Source organism: Spermophilus citellus (assembly GCF_964194105.1).
Source record: "Spermophilus citellus genome assembly, chromosome: 6".
NCBI lineage: Eukaryota > Metazoa > Chordata > Mammalia > Rodentia > Sciuridae > Spermophilus > Spermophilus citellus.
The window spans coordinates 40289082-40309433 of NC_138187.1; the positions used below are offsets into that span (position 1 = coordinate 40289082).

At 42.7% G+C, this 20352-nt stretch overlaps 1 protein-coding gene across 11 annotated transcripts in view; it reads right to left on the reverse strand.

Moving 5' to 3' along the window:
* Window positions 1-20352, reverse strand: part of SUN1 (Sad1 and UNC84 domain containing 1) — a 49035-nt gene that overhangs the window by 2362 nt on the left and 26321 nt on the right. For all 11 annotated transcript variants that reach the window (XM_081299267.1, XM_081299266.1, XM_081299274.1 and 8 more), the window contains 7 exons: window positions 17560-17646; window positions 16420-16463; window positions 14982-15093; window positions 12673-12927; window positions 12024-12108; window positions 2711-2826; window positions 1577-1744 (listed from right to left, as the gene is read on the reverse strand). In XM_081299267.1, coding sequence (XP_081155393.1) covers window positions 1577-1744; window positions 2711-2826; window positions 12024-12108; window positions 12673-12927; window positions 14982-15093; window positions 16420-16463; window positions 17560-17646 — 867 coding nt within the window. The remainder of the gene's footprint in view (window positions 1-1576; window positions 1745-2710; window positions 2827-12023; window positions 12109-12672; window positions 12928-14981; window positions 15094-16419; window positions 16464-17559; window positions 17647-20352) is intronic.

Here is a 20352-nt window from a genome sequence, read left to right on the forward strand (position 1 = left end):
TACAGGCCATGAGCAACTACATAAAAACTGAGAGTGATAATAGGAGTCTTACCTGTGACATAGTGACTAAGGAGAGGGTGTGATCTCCAGAATGGAGTTACCAGAAGAACACACCTCTGCTCAGGGCTGGCAGAGACAGGAGACGGGCTGGTGCAGTTTCCCCATACCTTGACTGCACTCTTACTAAGCCCTGAGCATCTAATGTGAGGACAAGTGCAGACAGAAGCCACTGCACTCATGCCACCAAAGGGTTAGTCCATGGGCTCAGCTGGGGCAGCATTCTCCTGTACTTATAGATGCCTGGAGACTCTTAATTGTCATAGAGAGATGCTTGTGACAAAATTTTGATTTTTTTTTTATGGCAGAAAACAAAAGTTTATGAATAGTAATGTCTAAAATATATATATATATATATTTTTAAGGGGAGGAAGTCACAATGGTAATGGTGGCTTTCTCTAGGTGCTGGAGTTGTGGGTACCCTTTTTGAATTTTTTTTTTTTTTTTTTTTGTACTGGGGATTGAACCCAGAGGTGCTCTACCACTGAACTATATCCCAGCCTATTTATGTTGAGAGGGTCTCACTAAGTTTCTGAGGCTGGCCTTGAACTTGCAAGCCTCCTGACTCACTGTGATTACAGTGTGGGCCAATACATCAGGCTTTTTTCCAAATTCTATATCATTTATTTCTATAAATTTTAAAAGTAAAGAAAGAAAATTTGCTTTATTGTTCATCATTCACTTGCTTCAACACCACATCATGGTCCGAACTGTTAGGAAAAGTATAACGGCAGCGGCACCCCAGAAAAAAACCCTAACATGGCGCCTAAGGACCTTCTCTTCCTACTTTCCCCTTTTTCCATTCCTGCGGGTGTGAACTCTCCCGCTGGTGCCAATATTTCAAATCTCGCTGGCAGGGAACCTTAGCCCCAATAAGAACTAATTCCTGGGCTCTGGAACTGATATCTGGAAGAACTTGCCAATAAACGGGTGGCCTGCCATTTATCTAAGCCCTGCCATCTCTCCTTAGATCTATAAAAGCACACAGCCTTTTTTTTTTTTTTTAAAGAGAGAGTGAGAGAGGAGAGAGAGAGAGAATTTTTAATATTTATTTTTTAGTTCTCGGCGGACACAACATCTTCGTTGGTATGTGGTGCTGAGGATCGAACCCGGGCCGCACGCATGCCAGGCGAACGCGCTCCCGCTTGAGCCACATCCCCAGCCCAGCACACAGCCTTTTGCAATAAAGTGGAACTCTCCCTGGCAAATTGTCTTGCATGGAGGCTTCTTTCACGAACTTCCTTCTTAGGTGAACAGACACTTGGAGAACCCCACTCTCAAAGGCAGGCACATCTAACCCAGTCAGATGAACCCGGCATGTGAACTGGACATTGACTGCTGTGCTACTCATGAGTGCCCCTCCCTGGAAAAGTGTCAGAATGTTCCCAAAACACTGAATGTACTAATTCTTCTGAAGGGCAGAGGGAGAAGGCAGAGGAGAGCTGCCATCAGTCTTTGGGTCATTCATCTTTGGGAAATTTCCAGAGAGGGAAATGCCCCAGCAGCGGGGTGCACTTACGTAGACTGCGAAGTCCTTGGGGGCACTGGAGATGTTGCCAGTTGGTGACAGTGTCTTTGGTATGTGCTCCACTGTGAATGTGGTGGGATGGATCTTCATTGACAGCCGAACTACCAGATACCCCTGGGAGCCTTTAAATGCCCAGCAATTACCTGGATATATGTCAGGCTAGGGAAAGGCAAAACACGAGAACTCAGAGTCTGAATCAGCCTTTAACCTCTTAAAAAACAGAAGCATTAAGAAAAAACAATGCTAATACTAAAATAAAAATAATAAGGACTTTTGCATGGTAAAAAATGTCATGAACAAATCAGAAGAGAAACAGGGAAAGAAAGGTGGCTCAGTGTGTGCCTATAAAGGGTCCCTTCCTTTTCCCCTGGAAAGGGGAAGTGCTGATGATTGAGTTGGTCGATAATCACCAAAGATGTAATCAATTATGCCTGTGTGATGAAGCAGCCAAAAATTCCCCAATGGCCAAAAGTTCAGAGGAGCCTCAGGACAGCTGAACACAGGGAGGTGCCTAGGTGGTGGCACAAAGGAATCAATGTGTTAAGGTTTGGATGTGTGGTGTCCCCCAAAAGCTCAAGTGTGGGACAATGCAAGAAAGTTCAAAGGAAAAACGATTGGGTTGTGAAAGTCTAATCCAATCAGTGATTAATCCCCTGACAGGATTAACTGGGTGGTGTCTGAAGGGTAGGGTGTGGCTGGAGGGAAGTGGTTCATTGGGAGTGTGGCGATGGGGTGTATTTTTTATCTAGAGAATGGAGTCTTTCTCTGCCGGATCATCATGGAGCTGCTTCTGTCTGCTACACTCTTCCACCATGATGTTCAGCCTCACCTTGAGCCCTGAAGAATGGAGCTGGCCTTCTATAGACGAAGACCTCTAAAACCGTGAGCCCATAAATAAACTTTTCCTCCTCTACAGTTGTTCTGGTTGGGTCCTTTTAGTCACAGCAGTGAAAAAGCTGACAAAAACAGTAAGGAAGTGCTGGGGCCAGTCCCTCAGGCATGAACTCCCTCATGAGCTCCCACTGAGCTGCCTACCCATGATCCCTGCACTTCTCCAGCCGCTGCACAGGGCCCAGGCTGGGTGGAGGACCTCAGCCACCATAGAGACAGACAGCATCTACTCACCTGAATCACCACACGGGGTGACTGTGAGAAGTACCACAGGGGGATTCCAAACAGGCTTAGCAAGGCTGTCTTGGTTTCATATGTTTCAGAGCATCGAGTGCTCAGAATGCTGCCACCTGGAACAAAGTAAAGTTCATTTCATCATCTGACTCTACTACTGCCCCCAGCAAAGACTGCTGCCTGTTAAGCACTACCCAGAGTGCTTTGATCTTCTCAAGTTTCCACTCGCACAAAGAGCCTTTAGCTTTAAGATCAGCCCTATTCCTTTCCTTTTAAATTTTTCTAGATAAAGAATCAAGAATTCTAGCAAGCACCAGTCCTAGTGGTAGGTGAGTTTTCAAAGGACTACTTAAGGGGCGAGGTAATGCTATGCCAATCCTCAATTAAAACCAAAGCCCTGGGGGCCAGTAGTGACCAAAGAGGTATAAGTTTTTGTTTGGGGTAACAGGAAAATTCCAGAATTGGTGGTGATGACTACATAGCACTGGGTTATACTCACAACCACTGAGCTGCATACTTTTTTTTTTTTTTAAGTTATAGGTACACACCATGTCTTTACTTTACTTTTACATGGTCTTCAGGATCAAACCCAGTGCTTCATGCATGCTACGCTCTACCTCTGAGCCATGACTCCAGCCCTAGCTGCATACTTTTAATTAAGATGCTTATGTCACATGACCTCTAATCTCAGAGTAGCAAAAGAAGTTCCAGTCTGCTCTTCCTATGGAAGAGCGCAGACAAGACACTGGAATCAGCAACAAACAAGCAGATAAGAACTCAAGATTCGGATTCCAACATGGCGGCGGGCGCGGAGAGATCAAGTCTCTGACCTCTTCAGCTGTGCAGGCATAGGGAGTCGTAAACAACCTAAATCTGTTTGCTCAGGATCACTAGGCAATGCTGAGCTGACGTGGATCTGGGGCCAACAGTCTGGGCCTCTCAGAACACACTCTGAGCCCAGATCGGCTGAATTCAAGCTCCCGTTCGCCTGCTTCCCGCAAACAGCTGTGACTCAGCACTAATCCATCCGGCTGAAACAACTGGTCAGCCCTTCTCATCCTACGGAGGTAAATGCCTACCGAGCCTTCATAGGTAGTGGCCACAGGTTTGAAACGGGGCTTGGGAGAGACAGTAAGGACCCACCCGTTGCATTGGTCGCCCGGCAAAGGGAAACGAACTGTCGCCATTTGCAAGAGACACCACCATGGCAGAGAACTGACGTCATCAGACTGCGGCGGAGGAGATAACTTCATTGAAACCTGCGACTACAGGTGTGTAATTCCCTAGCCTTCCCTCTCCACACATCGGGGAAACCTTAAGGGCCCCTCCCAGCTCTCCCATGAGCGCGATAGCCAGCCCGAGGGAATCAGAGGTGGCGTGGGACCCGCGGCGCGGAACTACCGCTCCCACCAGGGCTGACAGCTGAGGTCTCTTGCACCAGCTACCGGGGGCGTGGCTACCGGAGGGCAAGTAAAATTCGCTGAGGATTCTCAGCCCCAAGCTCTACAAACTTAGGGTCTGAGGGAATGGCAAACTGGAAGAGTGTGCCCAGTCGTTCATGAAAACAGGGCTCCCAGGAGCAGCAGACCTGGCGTGTAGCCAGTATTGTGATGAGCGACACCTGTGAGAGGGGCCTGGCTAGAGGAAAAGTGGGAAGTGACTAGACACGAGAGGAGGCCCTAGGCACTCAGGATTGGAGACTCGCCCAGTCTGGGAGGAGCTGCTGCACAGTGATTGGTTCCCGCGTATTGACAGGAGAAACTTGGCCTGGTGGGCACAGCGCCACCTACTGGAAGAGAAGTTAATCAAACTCTAAGACTGCATTTATTAGTTTTTTTTTCTTTTTTTCTTTTCCCTTTTTTTTTGATTTGGGTTTTTCTTTCATTTTCATTTTTCTTTCTTGTTTTTTAAATTTTTTTTACAACTTTTTAAAATTTTTTTTCTTCTAATTTTAATTTTTTTATTATTATTTTTAAAAATTTTTTTTTATTTCCTATTTTTTTCTTCTTTTGTCTTTTCATTTCTCTTATCCCCCCTTCCTTGAATTCTACCTGCTTACTCTCATTCTCTTTAGTGACTTCTTCCCTTCCCTTCTAATACCTTTCCTCCCAAGCATCAAATAAATTTATAGGAGTAAACAGTAACTCAGCAGTCAAACACAACAAGAAGTAACATGAGCAGCTTCAAAAAGCAAGGAAGAAAAGGAGTACAAACAATGCAGGACAGCCTAAATATTCAGGAGGACCTAGAGTCATCAGAAAAATGGTCATATAAAGAACTCAAGGAACACCTTAGACAGATGGAATGGAACCTTAAAGAGGATACAAGACAGCAAATTCAAGCAGCGAAAGAACACATTGAGAATGAATTACATAAACAGATAAAAGAAGAAGTTAAGCATCTTTATCAGGAGATAGAGATTATAAAAAATAATCAAACAATAATTCTAGAAATGAAGGAAACGATAAACCAAATTAAAAACTCAATTGAGAGTATCACTAACAGAGTGGAGCAAGTAGAAGCCAGAACGTCAGATAATGAAGACAAAATATATCATCTTGAAAAGAGTCTAGCCAACTCAGAAAGGCTGGTAAAAAATCACGAGAAAAACATCCAAGAGTTATGGGATAACATAAAAAAAACAAACTTATGAGTCATCGGGATAGAAGAAGGTACAGAGATTCAAACCAAGGGAATGAGTAACCTGCTGAATGAAATAATTACAGAAAACTTTCCAGAAATAAAAAAGGAAACAGATATACATATTGAAGATGCATACAGGACACCGAGCACACAAAATCACAGTAGACCAATGCCAAGACACATTGTTATGAAGATATCCAATATACAGAACAAAGAGAAAATATTAAGAGCTACAAGAGAAAGGAGACAGATTACATTCAGGGGTAAACCAATAAGGTTAACAACGGATTTTTCATCACAGACACTGAAAGCAAGAAGGTCATGGAACAATGTATTTCAAACACTGAAAGACAATGGATGCCAACCAAGAATTCTGTATCCAGCAAAATTAAGCTTCAGGTATGACAACAAAATAAAAATCTTTCATGATAAACAAAAGTTAAAAGAATTTGCAGCCAGAAAACCAGCATTGCAAAGCATTTTGAGCAAAACACTACACGAGGAAGAAATGAAAACAATAACCAAAACCATCAGTGGGAAGTGCCTCAGTAAAGACAGAGGGCGAGGGGAAAGATAATCATGGAGAAACAAACTAAATTTTTTAAAAAAAGGATAAACAATCAAACATGGATGGAAGTACAAACCATATATCAATAGTAACTCTGAATGTTAATGGCTTAAACTCTCCAATAAAGTGACACAGGCTGGTATCATGGATTAAAAAAACAAATCCAACAATATGCTGCCTCCAGGAGACACATCTGATTGGAAAAGACATACACAGGCTGAAGGTGAAAGGATGGGAAAAAATATACCACGCACACGGTCCTTGTAAGCAAGCAGGGGTGGCCATCCTCATAGCGAATAAAATCGACTTCAAGACTAAGTTAATCAAAAGGGATAAAGAAGGTCATTATATACTGTTAAAAGGAACCATTCACCAACAAGACATAACAATTATCAATATTTATGCACCAAATAATGGTGCTGCGACATTCATAAAACAAATTCTCCTCAAGTTCAAGAATCAAATAGACCACAACAAAATAATTATGGGTGACTTCAACACACCTCTCTCACCATTGGACAGATCCTCCAAACAAAAGTTGAATAAAGAAACTATAGAACTCAATATCACAATCAATAACCTAGACTTAACTGACATATATAGAATATATCAACCATCATCAAATGGATATACTTTTTTCTCAGCAGCACATGGATCCTTCTCAAAAATAGACCATATATTATGCCATAGGGCAACCCTCAGTAAATATAAAGGGGTGGAGATAATACCACGCATTTTATCTGATCATAATGGAATGAAACTGGAAATCAATGATAAAAGAAGGAAGGAAAAATCCTACATCACATGGAAAATGTACAATATGTTACTGAATGATCAATGGGTTACAGAAGACATAAAGGAGGAAATCAAAAAATTCTTAGAGATAAATGAAAATACAGACACAACATATCGGAATCTATGGGACACAATGAAAGCAGTTTTAAGAGGAAAATTCATCGCCTGGTTGTCATTCCTCAAAAAAAGAAAAAACCAACAAATAAATGAGCTCACACTTCATCTCAAAGCCCTAGAAAAGGAAGAGCAAAACAACATCAAATGTAGCAGAAGGCAAGAAATAATTAAAATCAGAGCGGAAATCAATGAAATTGAAACAAAAGAAACTATTGAAAAAATTAGCAAAACTAAAAGTTGGTTCTTCGAAAAAATAAATAAGATTGACAGACCTTTAGCCATGCTAACGAAGAGAAGAAGAGAGAGAACTCAAATTACTAACATACGGGATGAAAAAGGCAATATCACAACAGATGCTACAGAAATACAGAAGACAATTAGAAATTATTTTGAAAACCTATATTCCAATAAAATAGAAGATAGTGAAGACATCGATAAATTTCTTAAGTCATATGATTTGCCCAGACTGAGTCAGGAGGATACACACAATTTGAACAGACCAATATCAATGGATGAAATTGAAGAAGCGATCAAAAGACTACCAACCAAGAAAAGCCCAGGACCGGATGGGTATACAGCGGAGTTTTACAAAACCTTTAAAGAAGAATTAATACCAATACTTTTCAAGTTATTTCAGGAAATAGAAAAAGAGGGAGCTCTTCCAAATTCATTCTATGAGGCCAACATCACCCTGATTCCGAAATTAGGCAAAGACACCTCAAAGAAAGAAAACTACAGACCAATATCTCTAATGAACCTAGATGCAAAAATCCTCAATAAAATTCTGGCAAATAGAACACAAAAACACATCAAAAAAATTGTGCACCATGATCAAGTAGGATTCATCCCTGGGATGCAAGGATGGTTCAATATACGGAAATCAATAAATGTTATTCACCACATCAATAGACTTAAAGATAAGAACCATATGATCATCTCGATAGATGCAGAGAAAGCATTCGACAAAGTACAGCATCCTTTATGTTCAAAACATTAGAAAAACTAGGGATAACAGGAACTTACCTTGACATTGTAAAAGCTATCTATGCTAAGCCTCAGGCTAGCATCATTCTGAATGGACAAAAGTTGAAGGCATTCCCTCTAAAATCCGGAACAAGACAGGGATGCCCTCTATCACCACTTCTATTCAATATAGTTCTCGAAACACTGGCCAGAGCAATTAGACAGACGAAAGAAATTAAAGGCATAAAAATAGGAAAAGAAGAACTTAAATTATCACTATTTGCAGATGACATGATTCTATACCTAGAAGACCCAAAAGGGTCTACAAAGAAACTACTAGAACTAATAAATGAATTCAGCAAAGTGGCAGGATATAAAATCAACACGCATAAATCAAAGGCATTTCTGTATATCAGCGACAAAACTTCTGAAACGGAAATGAGGAAAAACACTCCATTCACAATATCCTCAAAAAAAATAAAATACTTGGGAATCAACCTAACAAAAGAGGTGAAAGATTTATACAATGAAAACTACAGAACCCTAAAGAGAGAAGTAGAAGAAGATCTTAGAAGATGGAAAAATATACCCTGTTCATGGATAGGCAGAACTAACATTATCAAAATGGCAATATTACCAAAAGTTCTCTATAGGTTTAATGCAATGCCAATCAATATCCCAACGGCATTTCTTGCAGAAATAGATAAAGCAATCATGAAATTCATATGGAAAAATAAAAGACCCAGAATAGCAAAAGCAATTCTAAGCAGGAAGTGTGAATCAGGCGGTATAGCGATACAGATTTCACACTGTATTACAGAGCAATAGTGACAAAAACAGCATGGTACTGGTACCAAAACAGGCGGGTGGACCTATGGTATAGAATAGAGGACACAGAGACTAATCCACAAAGTTACAACTATCTTATATTTGATAAAGGGGCTAAAAGCATGCAATGGAGGAAGGATATCAACAAATGGTGTTGGGAAAACTGGAAATCCATATGCAACAAAATGAAACTGAATCCCTTTCTCTGGCCATGCACAAAAGTTAACTCAAAATGGATCAAAGAGCTTGATATCAAATCAGAGACTCTGCGTCTGACAGAAGAAAAAGTTGGCTCCGATCTACATATTGTGGGGTTGGGCTCCAAATTCCTTAATAGGACACCCATAGCACAAGAGTTAATAACAAGTATCAACAAATGAGACTTACTTAAACTAAAAAGTTTTTTCTCAGCAAGAGAAACAATAAGAGAGGTAAATAGGGAGCCTACATCCTGGGAACAAATTTTTACTCCTCACACTTCAGATAGAGCCCTAATATCCAGAGTATACAAAGAACTCAAAAAATTAGACAATAAGATAACAAATAACCCAATCAACAAATGGGCCAAGGACCTGAACAGACACTTCTCAGAGGAGGATATACAATCAATCAACAAGTACATGAAAAAATGCTCACCATCTCTAGCAGTCAGAGAAATGCAAATCAAAACCACCCTAAGATACCATCTCACTCCAGTAAGATTGGCAGGCACTATGAAGTCAAACAACAACAAGTGCTGGCGAGGATGTGGAGAAAAGGGTACACTTGTACATTGCTGGTGGGACTGCAAATTGGTGCGGCCAATTTGGAAAGCAGTTTGGAGATTCCTGGGAAAGCTGGGAATGGAACCACCATTTGACCCTGCTATTGCCCTTCTCGGACTATTCCCTGAAGACCTTAAAAGAGCATGCTACAGGGATACTGCCACATCGATGTTCATAGCAGCACAATTCACAATAGCTAGACTGTGGAACCAACCCAGATGCCCTTCAATAGATGAATGGATAAAAAAAATGTGGCATCTATACACAATGGAGTACTATGCAGCAATAAAAATGACAAAATCATAGAATTTGCAGGGAAATGGATGGCACTAGAGCAGATTATGCTTAGTGAAGCTAGCCAATCCCTAAAAAACAAATACCAAATGTCTTCTTTGATATAATGAGAGCAACTATGAACAGAGCAGGGAGGAAGAGTAGGAAGAAAAGAGTAACATTAAACAGAGACATGAGATGGGAGGGAAAGGGAGAGAAAAGGGAAATTGCATGGAAATGAAGGGAGACCCTCATTGCTATACAAAATTACATATAAGAGGTTGTGAGGGGAATGGGAAAATAAACAAGGAGAGAAATGAATTACAGTAGATGGGGTAGAGAGAGAAGATGGGAGGGGAGGGGAGGGGGGATAGTAGGGGATAGGAAAGGTAGCAGAATACAACAATTACTAATAGGGCATTATGTAAAATTGTGGATGTGTAACCGAAGTGATTCTGCAATCTGCATTTGGGGTAAAATTGGGGGTTCATAACCCACTTCAATCTAATGTATGAAATATGATATGTCAAGAGCTTTGTAATGTTGTGAACAACCAATAAAAATAAATAAATAAATAAAAATAAAACTTAAAAAAAAAAAAAAAAGAACTCAAGATTCCCACAGAGCTGCATCAGCCCTGGCCCTCTGCCCTTATGAGACTACACAGCAGGACCTCAACTCAGTGATTCTCCTCTAGGAAGAGATGGGAGGGGTATGATTTTACATTTAAACAAGGTGTTCAAAGTTCTGATGGCTATCTGATTTTCAGAACCACTGAAATGCCTTTTAAAAATGTCCCACTATGGGGCTGGGGATGTGGCTCAAGTGGTATAGCGCTCCCCTGGCATGCGTGAGGCCCTCAGCACCAGTCCGCTGAGAACTAAAAAATAAATAGTAAAATTCTCTCTCTCTCTCTTTAAAAAAAAAAAAAAAGTCCCACTATCAATAAAAACAAGAGTCTTCATAAAAACAGTGCTGAGAGCTGACAGATGGAACCCGGCCAGGCATTGCAGGTCACCAGGGTTCTGAATTAATTATACACAAATCTGCGAGGACCATAAGAATGAAGGATGACTACTGGCCCAACCATTTGGTTAAAATGTCACTTGATGCCACTGAACTCAAAGTAACTTCTAAATTGTTGAATTTCAGAGGTGTAACTAAAATTTATGCCCTAAAGAAAGACATTTTAGAAAATACAGAGAATGTGAACATTAGTGCTGGCTTCTAGCTAGCACATGAAGGACCTACTGTCCTTGGCAGCCCTGGGGCTCACCCACCACCACATCCAGAGCCCAGGAGAGGGTAACATCCAGACTCAAAACCCAGCTGTTCCAGCAACAATGGGGTTACGTGCATGACCTCCATTGCCAGGTTTCCTAACCTGAGATAAGCCAAAGCAAACAGATTGTGGGTTGTAAAAATCCCCATTCCCTCTGCAGGCTCAACAACCCTTCTGTACACTAGTGAATATTCAAAATCTCCTTATCTCCCAAGAAATGTTAGTCCACCAGCCCCATCTGCAATTCCTAAAATTTAAAAATTTAAGGTAAGTTTCGTGGTACACACCAATAGTCCTAGCTACTCGGGAGTCTAAAGCAGCAGGATCACAAGTTTGAAGCTAATCTGGGCAATTCAGCATGACCCTGTCCAAAAATAAAACAAAGAGGGCTGGGGACACAGCTCAGTAGTACAGGGCTTATATAGTATGTGTGAGGCCCTGGGTTCAATCCCCTGTATTGCAAAAAAAGAAAAAAAGTATCAGAAGACCAAGATTTTCTTTACTACCTACCCATGGAGGCGAAACCATACCTGAACTCACCAATGCTGTCCAAGTGGTATCTGTAGAGTGCTGGTGTGCTGACCTGGTATGCAATCCCAAACTCACTGCCAGGGTATATGGAACCACAGTTCTGATTTCCCAGATATAATGGATCATGACTTTGGGGGACCAAAATAACACCCATGTCCTTCTACTCTCAGCTGCTTTCCTACTGTCTGCCCTATTCATCATCTTTCCTGAGGGCAGAGTCACCACACTCATGATCAGCAACACTGACCAACCTCAGGTGTGTTCTGCGAATGCATAGGCATGGTGTTCCAGCCCTTCTGGGGTGCGCCCTGCAAGCATGTGGGCCCAGCACATTACTGCCCTTCTAGGATGTGCCCTGTGAGCATGTAGGCCCAGTGTTCCAGTCCTTCTGTCCAAAAGGTAATTGTCTAGAGACAAAAAAGCACAAGGGACTCGCCTAGAATTGCACTCAGACTGGTCAATGTTCCACCAAGTCCCTTAATACTTCGAGCTCCCAGCCTGCTAGCAGGTGAACATCGTATTTAATGATTCAAATATCTGTGTACTCACCACCAGATTCCAGGGCAAAGTCCACCATCCCAGTCTTATCTTGAGAATACAGCTTTAAAGCCTTGTTCACAAGGACACGCACTTGCTGGACAAACACATGTGCAAGGGAAGCCCAAACACGAGTGCAAGAGAAAAAAGTCACATTAGTGATGTGAACGAAGACCAGAGGTGCAATACACTTGGGTGACAGGCAGGGGATGCTCCTGTCCTATACCTGAGGGCCATGTCAGAAGGGCAGAAGAGCTAGACCCTCTTTACTAGGGCTCAGATATATCGTTCCCAGGATGCCATCAAGGAGAGTGAAACAGGGATTAGATTTTGGAGCTATTAACATGGGAATCTGGGAAATTTGTGTATGACTGAAAACTCTAATAAATCTCAGAAAGTATACCACAGCACAGGTGGATGGGATCTTTGGAATGAAAAGTTTCAGCGTATAAAGTGCTTCAGGGAGCAGCTGGATGTGACACTGCCTACAGCATGCTTTCATAGGCTCTGGTATTGCACCTGCACCTCTGCCTCCCCTCACTGAACCTGGCCCAACCCTGGAAACCATTCTCAGGATGAGGCTTCACAGCCTGCCTGCATGACACCCAGATATCCAGTCTCACAACAAATGCAGGCTGAACCTTGTCTCACCACTGCTCACCTCCTCTGTGATTCCAGAGACACCAGCGTCGCTCATGGCAGACACGACAGCCTCTGACGTTGGGGCCTGTCCTGTCACTGTAATGTGGTGGGTGATGTTCTTCAGCACCTGCAGCTCCAGGTCTTGCAACAAAACCTGCAGGTCATCCTTGCTCACAAACTGAGAGGAAAATTTCTGCAGCAGCCACTCGAGGGAGCCACCTTGCTGGTCCTCAGAAAATAGGAGTTTGATGGTTTCTCTGACCTGGGTATCCACCTGGTGGCAGTCATTAGTAAATATACAGTGAATTTACTGTTTTAACTAAACCATATCAACACAATATAGATGCCTCAGAAGTATCACATAACTTTCTAAAGTATGTAATATAAAAGTGACACATTTTTTCCCTTCATATTAAATTTAAGACCCCTTCCAAAAATGCTGAAATATTTTCTTTTTGGGGGTCCAGGAGATTGAACCCAGGGGTATTGTGGCACTGAGCTATACCCAAACCCTTTCTTCATTTTTATTTTAAAACAGAGTCTTGCTAAATTGCTCAGGCTGGCCTCAAAATTGGCATCCTCCTGCCTCAGCCTCCCAAGTCACTGGGATTACAGGCATGTGCCACCAAGTCCAGCTAACACTTTAATGAGAACAGGAATCCAGTATTACATAAACATGAACTAAAAAAAGCGGGTGGAGTCCTCATTCAGCCATTGTTTGCGCTCAATAAGCCTCTGCCAGCAGCCCCATAGGTGAGGCACCAACGTGAATGACAGAACTCATCCTCTTCAACAAACTGGGCCTGAATGAAAAAAACAGGTCAAGCCTGGAATAGTGGCGCACACTTGTAATCCCAGTGGTTTGGAAGGCTGAGGCGGAAAGAAAACAAGTTCAAAGCCAGCCTCAGCAATTTAGCAAGGCCCTAGCAACTTAGGGAGACCCCATCTCCAAATAAAGAATAAAATGGTCTGGGGATGTGGCTCAGTGCTCTGTATCAAAAACAAACAAACAAACAACAACAACAAAATGTCAATATAAAGCTTTGAATGTAATATCACGAATGCTGACTTGTCCATGTATATCATTTCTACACACACCTGTGCATGTGAATTTTTTACTTTCTAAGGAACAGAATATGGCAGCTAGCTGCACAAGACATACCACTCTTCCTTATTATTTTATTTTTTATTTTTTGTACCAGGGATTGAACCCAGAGGCATTTAAACACTGAGATGGTCTCACTAAGTTGCTGAGGCTGGATTTGAACTTGCAATCCTCCCGCCTCAGCTGGAATTACACATGTACCAAGGCTGTCTTCATCAACAAAATGTACCCACTGCACCCAGCGACATACCTTCCTTTACATACCTACAGGCCTGCCTCATCCCTCTGCTTCTCTCTGGCACCCCATGAGTGACTGTACCATGTACTGTACTCCCCTGCCCTTACCCTCTCCAGTGCTACCCTGAGCCCTGCCCACTCCTCTCTCAGACTCTGCTCTGCCTCTCTTTCTGAAGAGTGTGGGTGCAAGTTTCAAACAGTATGCATATTTATAATTGGCTAACAACATAAAATTCACCCCCAAAGCTGTACACACGCAAGAATGCTCACGGCATGGCTAGACTAGTGGTGGCCACTGTCCACACGTGGCTGGAGGCAGCCACGTACTTTTATTTGCTCATCAGCCACGAGTCTGCACCCTGCCTACATGCTCTGTCCTCTTCACTATTTCTTCTACCAGTTCTGAGAGCTTTCTGCAGAGACAACTTAACCACTCTTGTCACAAGTAACTCTGATCATCTGGGACTTCTGAGGACTTCTGTCAGTCTAATGTCTGTTTTCATTCCCAGCAACCATAAGCATCTGGATATTTTCTGCCCAAGGACAAGGCAAGTGGGCCTGAAGCCACATCCGCAGCACCACCTGTGTGCACAGGCAGCCCAGTGCTGTGGTAAGATAATACACAAATGCACCATACATCAGCATGTGGTTGTGTGCACAGAAGTATGCATGGAAAGTTACATGCTCCTTCTTATGTTACATCACTAGAATAGGGGAAATTCAAGGAGCCTTGAATTTGTTACTTTGAAATGTTTAAAAATGTCAAATAGAGGGCTCAGTGATAGAGTACATTCCATCCCCAGCACCACAAGAGAAACAAAAGAACTTCAAATATAGTGAAAGAAGTTTTTAAAGGCAGTCGAAATTAAACACCTTGATAAACATAGGTCATAACTTTCTTCTACTTTGTTACAAAGCAAAAGGCTGGAACCAGTACAACTGCCTGTTCTTGGAGTTGGCCTGGCCATTCCTGGAACTACCCTTACCTCCTCACAGCTGGCCTTCTGATGCTGCCAGTCTGACAGCTGTGTTCTCAGCAGGCCCAGTTCCAGCTCCAGGCGCTGAATTCGGGGCAGGAGGGGCTGCTCCTCAGCTACACTGTAAACCAGCAACCAGGGAGGAGAAGCAAGTCAGGAACCCAGACACACTCAGGAGGAACCTGCCCGACCATGGCCCAGACAGCGCGGTCAACAAATAAGCAGCACTTATCAGAATCACACAGGATTTCTTTTCTGCTCAATTCATGTATGCATCACACCTACCAGAATGCTATTAGCAATGGTTATATGCTCATGAGGAAAAAATTCTTTCTGAAAACCAGTATTCAAAAACTAATTCCTTAAAATTATAAATAAAACTTCAGAAATGAGACAAAATTTATCAACAGTTATTATAAATTGAATCTACATTTTCAAGCTAATGGAATGAACAACTGCACTAAAAACAAATGGCTTGAGAATTTGACAATTTTACTTTAGGGAGGTAATGTAATTACAACATAAATATTTAACGTCATATTTGCTGAGATACTAACAATTCCTATCTTACAACCATACTCCTTTCAGAAAAACAATGAAATCTGCATCCTGGCATATCAAAACCATTTCCCATTGAAACCAAAGCTGTAGGGATAAAGTGTGCCTAGCACTTGCATCCCCCACACAGGGCCCAGCACTGTAGGAGCACAGAGGAGCAGACGTGGGGGATGCATGTGAGCTGCCCTTTCATCAGCTAAAGCCCTCCAAATGGTTTCAGGACAACAGGATTGCAAAGGCTGTCACATGCAGACCCAGGAGGGCAGACAGCTGGCTGGAGGCATGTATGGGAAGATGCAACTCTGGGAACATCAAAGAAAGGAACATTCACTCTAAGGGCCTCAGGCAAACTGAAACCTGCAGGAGAAAGCAAGCTGGTGGTGGGAATAAGCACCAGACCCCCAAGAACAGCAGGGGGCCAGGGCTGTGGAGATAACTGGGAATGGTTCAGAGCCACCAACTTTAAGTGTAAAAGCTGCAGCTGTGAAAAGGCTTGGACCACATGAGCAGATCCCAGTGTGTGAAGTGTTGCCCAGCAGGCAGGTGTCCCACCCACCTGAGGACTGTGAGCAGCAGGGACAGTGGCTACTCACTGAGACACTAATGGTGCCAGTGGAGGCTTTGTCATGCATCCCTCTCACAGGAGCTCCAACCCAGGTCCCTTGGTCTACTCCCTAAGGGTGGCCCTCTGAGAGGCCCTATTCATGCTATGTCCAAGATCCTCAGGGCCCTCTGCCCTCCCATGGCCCCAAAGGGACACCCAGAAAGACACACAAGCCAGTGACTTCAGGTGACATGCAAGTGGGTACATCAGGAACACTGCTGTCATCTAGCAACCAGAAAGAAAAACACAAGGGTCAAGCTATAGAATCGTTTGCAATCATCCTACCTAATTGTTCTCTGCTTGATGTGTTCTAATTCCTTCTGGATGGCCTGAAAAGTATGAGAAACAATCTGTTTCAACACATGTCATAAACAAACTTCATAAAATGATTATATGAAGAACTTAAACTATGTCTATTTGGAATTTCCCCAACCCCAGCCTTAATTCAAAGCCCAGATCTACCTAATGGAGAGGAATATTTATTTTATTTTTCAATGTAAATTTTAAAAGACATTGAACTCAGAGAGGTGTGAAATCACCTGAAAATAGCCTGGTAAACCTTCCAAACATAAAGCTCCTTTAACTGGCACCCAGGTCGAGAGAAGAAAGCTGCCAAAGTGGAAGGCTAAGGAAAGGGCGGTCACACCTGAGGATGCAACTTCACATGGGCTGTACAGAGGCATCCAGATTTCAGCACATGCCAGGAAGACAGCAGCCTGCATTCCAGGTTGATCAGAGATGGTGTTCAGGCTACCCCAAGGGACACATGCTTGCAGCTCCCTGGGAAGGTGAGTCCCCTATCCTGCTGAACTTGCCTGGCTCTCTCAGTGACAGGAGCTGGCCCCAAGACCTCCACAGGGCTGTACTCCACTGACCCCAAGATAAAATGAGTTTCAATTTAGTTAACACATGAGTATCTACAACGCCAGGCTCCAGGCTTCGTGCTAGGCCCTAGCGATGCCAAGAACCTGACTCTCAGTGCCCAAAATCTCCACGTCTCAGACTGGTGCAAAAATCCCTGGCCTTCCCTACATCACACAGTGACATATATCCCACCCAAAATTAATCGTGCCCCGCTCCAGACAAGCAGATCTTGCAAAAGCTGCATGGTACCAGGAAGAGCAAGGATGGCTGGATGTGCCCCCAGAACCAACTGCCTCCTCTTACTTGCAGGCTGGCTCCATTCCCAAGAGTCACCAGGAACCAGGAATCCTGGTCAAGCACTCCAGCAATAAAGTAGACCGCCACAGGAAAAGGACAGGTCAGAAACAAATGTTCACATTTTATAAAAGACCATGGCAAATACCCTCCAGGAAGCACATTCATGGCTGGGGGACTTTTGAAAACATTAGTGGTAGTTGATTTTTTTTTTAGTAAGAAAGCCAGTTTGTTAGAAGTCACAATTATAAGGTCAAGAATAAATACCTCAGATGTTTCTCTCAGTTTTCCCAGAATATCTTCTAAGTTTGAGAGACGCACTTCATGATCATGGTTGAAAGTCACGATGTTGGTCTGAGAAAGAAAAATGAATGAACAATTTTAAAGTTAAGCAATAAACAAAAGCTAGCCAGTTAGGCCAAGTCACTTCAGCCAGATTTTAAGGCTCTGGGGTTGCTGCATGGCTTGACACCTGGGAAAGGCATCACCTGATGGCATCCTCTATCTGACTCAAGATATCCAGCCCAAGCCCAACAGCATAGATGCTCTTCTGGTGACATGAGAGTGTTAATGAAGACCAGAAGACACTCGATGCAGAAAACAAATCAACAGTCCTCATTCAGCAAAGCTCACTAGGCACCACCATGTTTAATGATTCAAAGAAAGGAACCCTAGACAGAGATCTGTGATACACTTGTTTTCCCTTGAGCGTCTCACTTTCAAATAAAACTTGTAATATATTCACACTTACTAGGAACAACCTATTAGAGTGTCCCCCACAGAACCTACCAGGCGACTAAAGGAACCCAAGAAGGTGACCAGGCAGGTGGCTTTTCAGGCTCAGTGAGTCATTTAATAAATCAGAGCACCAAAAGGCAAAGAACAAAGTTTTCTAAATATTAGCTAACTGCTAAAAATAGTGGTTGGTTTCCACCAGCATCTGTGGAAACTTTTAGGAAAGTAAAATATTTGAGACCATCAGGGACACTCCCTGAGAAGGTATAGACACAGCATTGAGCCACAGGAAAAAGGGCAGTGACAACAGAGAGCAGCAATAACAGAAGCATCATGCATTCAGAATGACCATGGCCTCGGACACAAGACAAAAATGGAGGAAGGAAAACAACCAAAGTGACTGAAATCTAAGAAGAAATGGGACAAACCAGAGCAAAGGGATGAAGGCCAGCTAAAGAGATGACTCCAGGTGCAGACACACATGAAGCCTGGCCCCAGCTTGGTTCTCAGAATCTCCTGAGATTCTGTCCATAGATCTGTGAGCCAGGATGAACCATCCTGTGGCTGAGCTGTACAAGGCAGCAGCCACCTGCAATGTATGGCCATTGAGCACAGTAGCCAGTGCACCTGAGAAACTACACTTGTGCCTAGCACATGTGAGGCACTGGGTTGGATTCTCAGCACCACATAAAATAATAAAATAAAATAAAATAAAGGCATTGTCCATCTACAATTAAAAATATTTTTTAAAAAGTTGGTTCTTTGAAAAAAATTGATAAACCCTCAGCCATGCTAACGAAGAGAAAAACAGAAAATTCAAATTACTAACATCTGTGATGAAAAAGGAAATATCACAACAGACACTGCAGAAATACAGAAAATAATTAGAAAGTATTTTGAAAATTTGTACTTCCAATAAAATAGAAAATGTCAAAGGCATCGATAAATTTCTACAGTCATATGATTTGCACAAACTGAATCAGGATGATATACACAAGATCAATTTCAAGTAATGAAATAGAAGACACCATCAGAAGCCTACCACCAAGAAAAGCCCAGGACCGGATGGGTACACAGCTGAGTTCTATAAGACCTTCAAAGAAGAATTAATACTAATACTCCTCAAACTATTTCATGAAATAGAAAAAGAGGGAACACTTCCAAACTCATTCTATAGGCCAATATCACCCTGATTCCAAAACCAGACAAAGACACACCAAAGAAAGTAACTTTCAGACCAATATCTCTAATGAATATAGATGCAAAATTCTCAATAAAATTCTGGCAAATTGAATATAAAAACATATCAAAAAATTTACACAGCCACATGCAGCTAGTGGCATACCTATCAGATAAACCAAACATGAGGTAAATGTGTGCAGAGGTCCACGGGAAAGCTTGCAGGGCACCAATTATCAGATAATTAGAAAACTGTACACACATAAGCTGGCTGCATGAGGATTGCTATCACAATTGCACCCATGGACAGGGGACAACATGAATAGAATGGGCTAATTCTGTATGGAAATTCAGTATGAAAATAAGCCCCAAATCTATATAATTTATTTTCTGAAACACCAGATAAATTGATTTTCTTCTTCTTTTTTTTTTTTTTTTTTTTCCCAAACTGGGGATTGAACCCAGGGGCATTTAAACATTGAGTTACCCGGCCAGCCCTTATTATTTTTTATTTTGAGAAAGGGTCTTGCTAGTTGCTTAGGGCCTCACTGAGTTGCTGAGGCTGGCCCTGAACTTGTGATCCTCCTACCTCCACCTCTCAGGTTGCTGGGATTAAAGGCATGCACCACAGTGACTGGCTGCCTTGGGTTTTCTTTCTTTTTTTTTTTTAATTTTAATATTTATTTTTTTTTAGTTTTCGGCAGACACAACATCTTTGTTTGTATGTAATGCTGAGGATCGAACCCGGGCCGCACGCATGCCAGGCGAGTGCGCTACGGCTTGAGCCACATCCCCAGCCCTGCCTTGGGTTTTCTGAACAACTGTTTCTTCACAGGAAAGGGCTACCCTGTAACCAAAGGTCACCAGACCACTTTGAGCCATTCTGAGGGCCTAGTGCCTCGGGCTGCCCCACCAACACTCTCTCTGGGAAGTCACTGCCAAGCCACTGCATGCCTTCAGGGACTGCACTCAGCCACCTGTACCAAGAGGATCCCACTGCTGGCTCTTCACCAGCACCTGTTTCTAAGCTGAGCTAGTCTCAACCCTTTCTATACTTTTACCACATCTGCAAAGCAGCAGCAAAATTCAGATTTGTGGTTTTCTTTCTCCCTTCTGTCTACAAGGCTTGAAAATGGCCAACAGGAA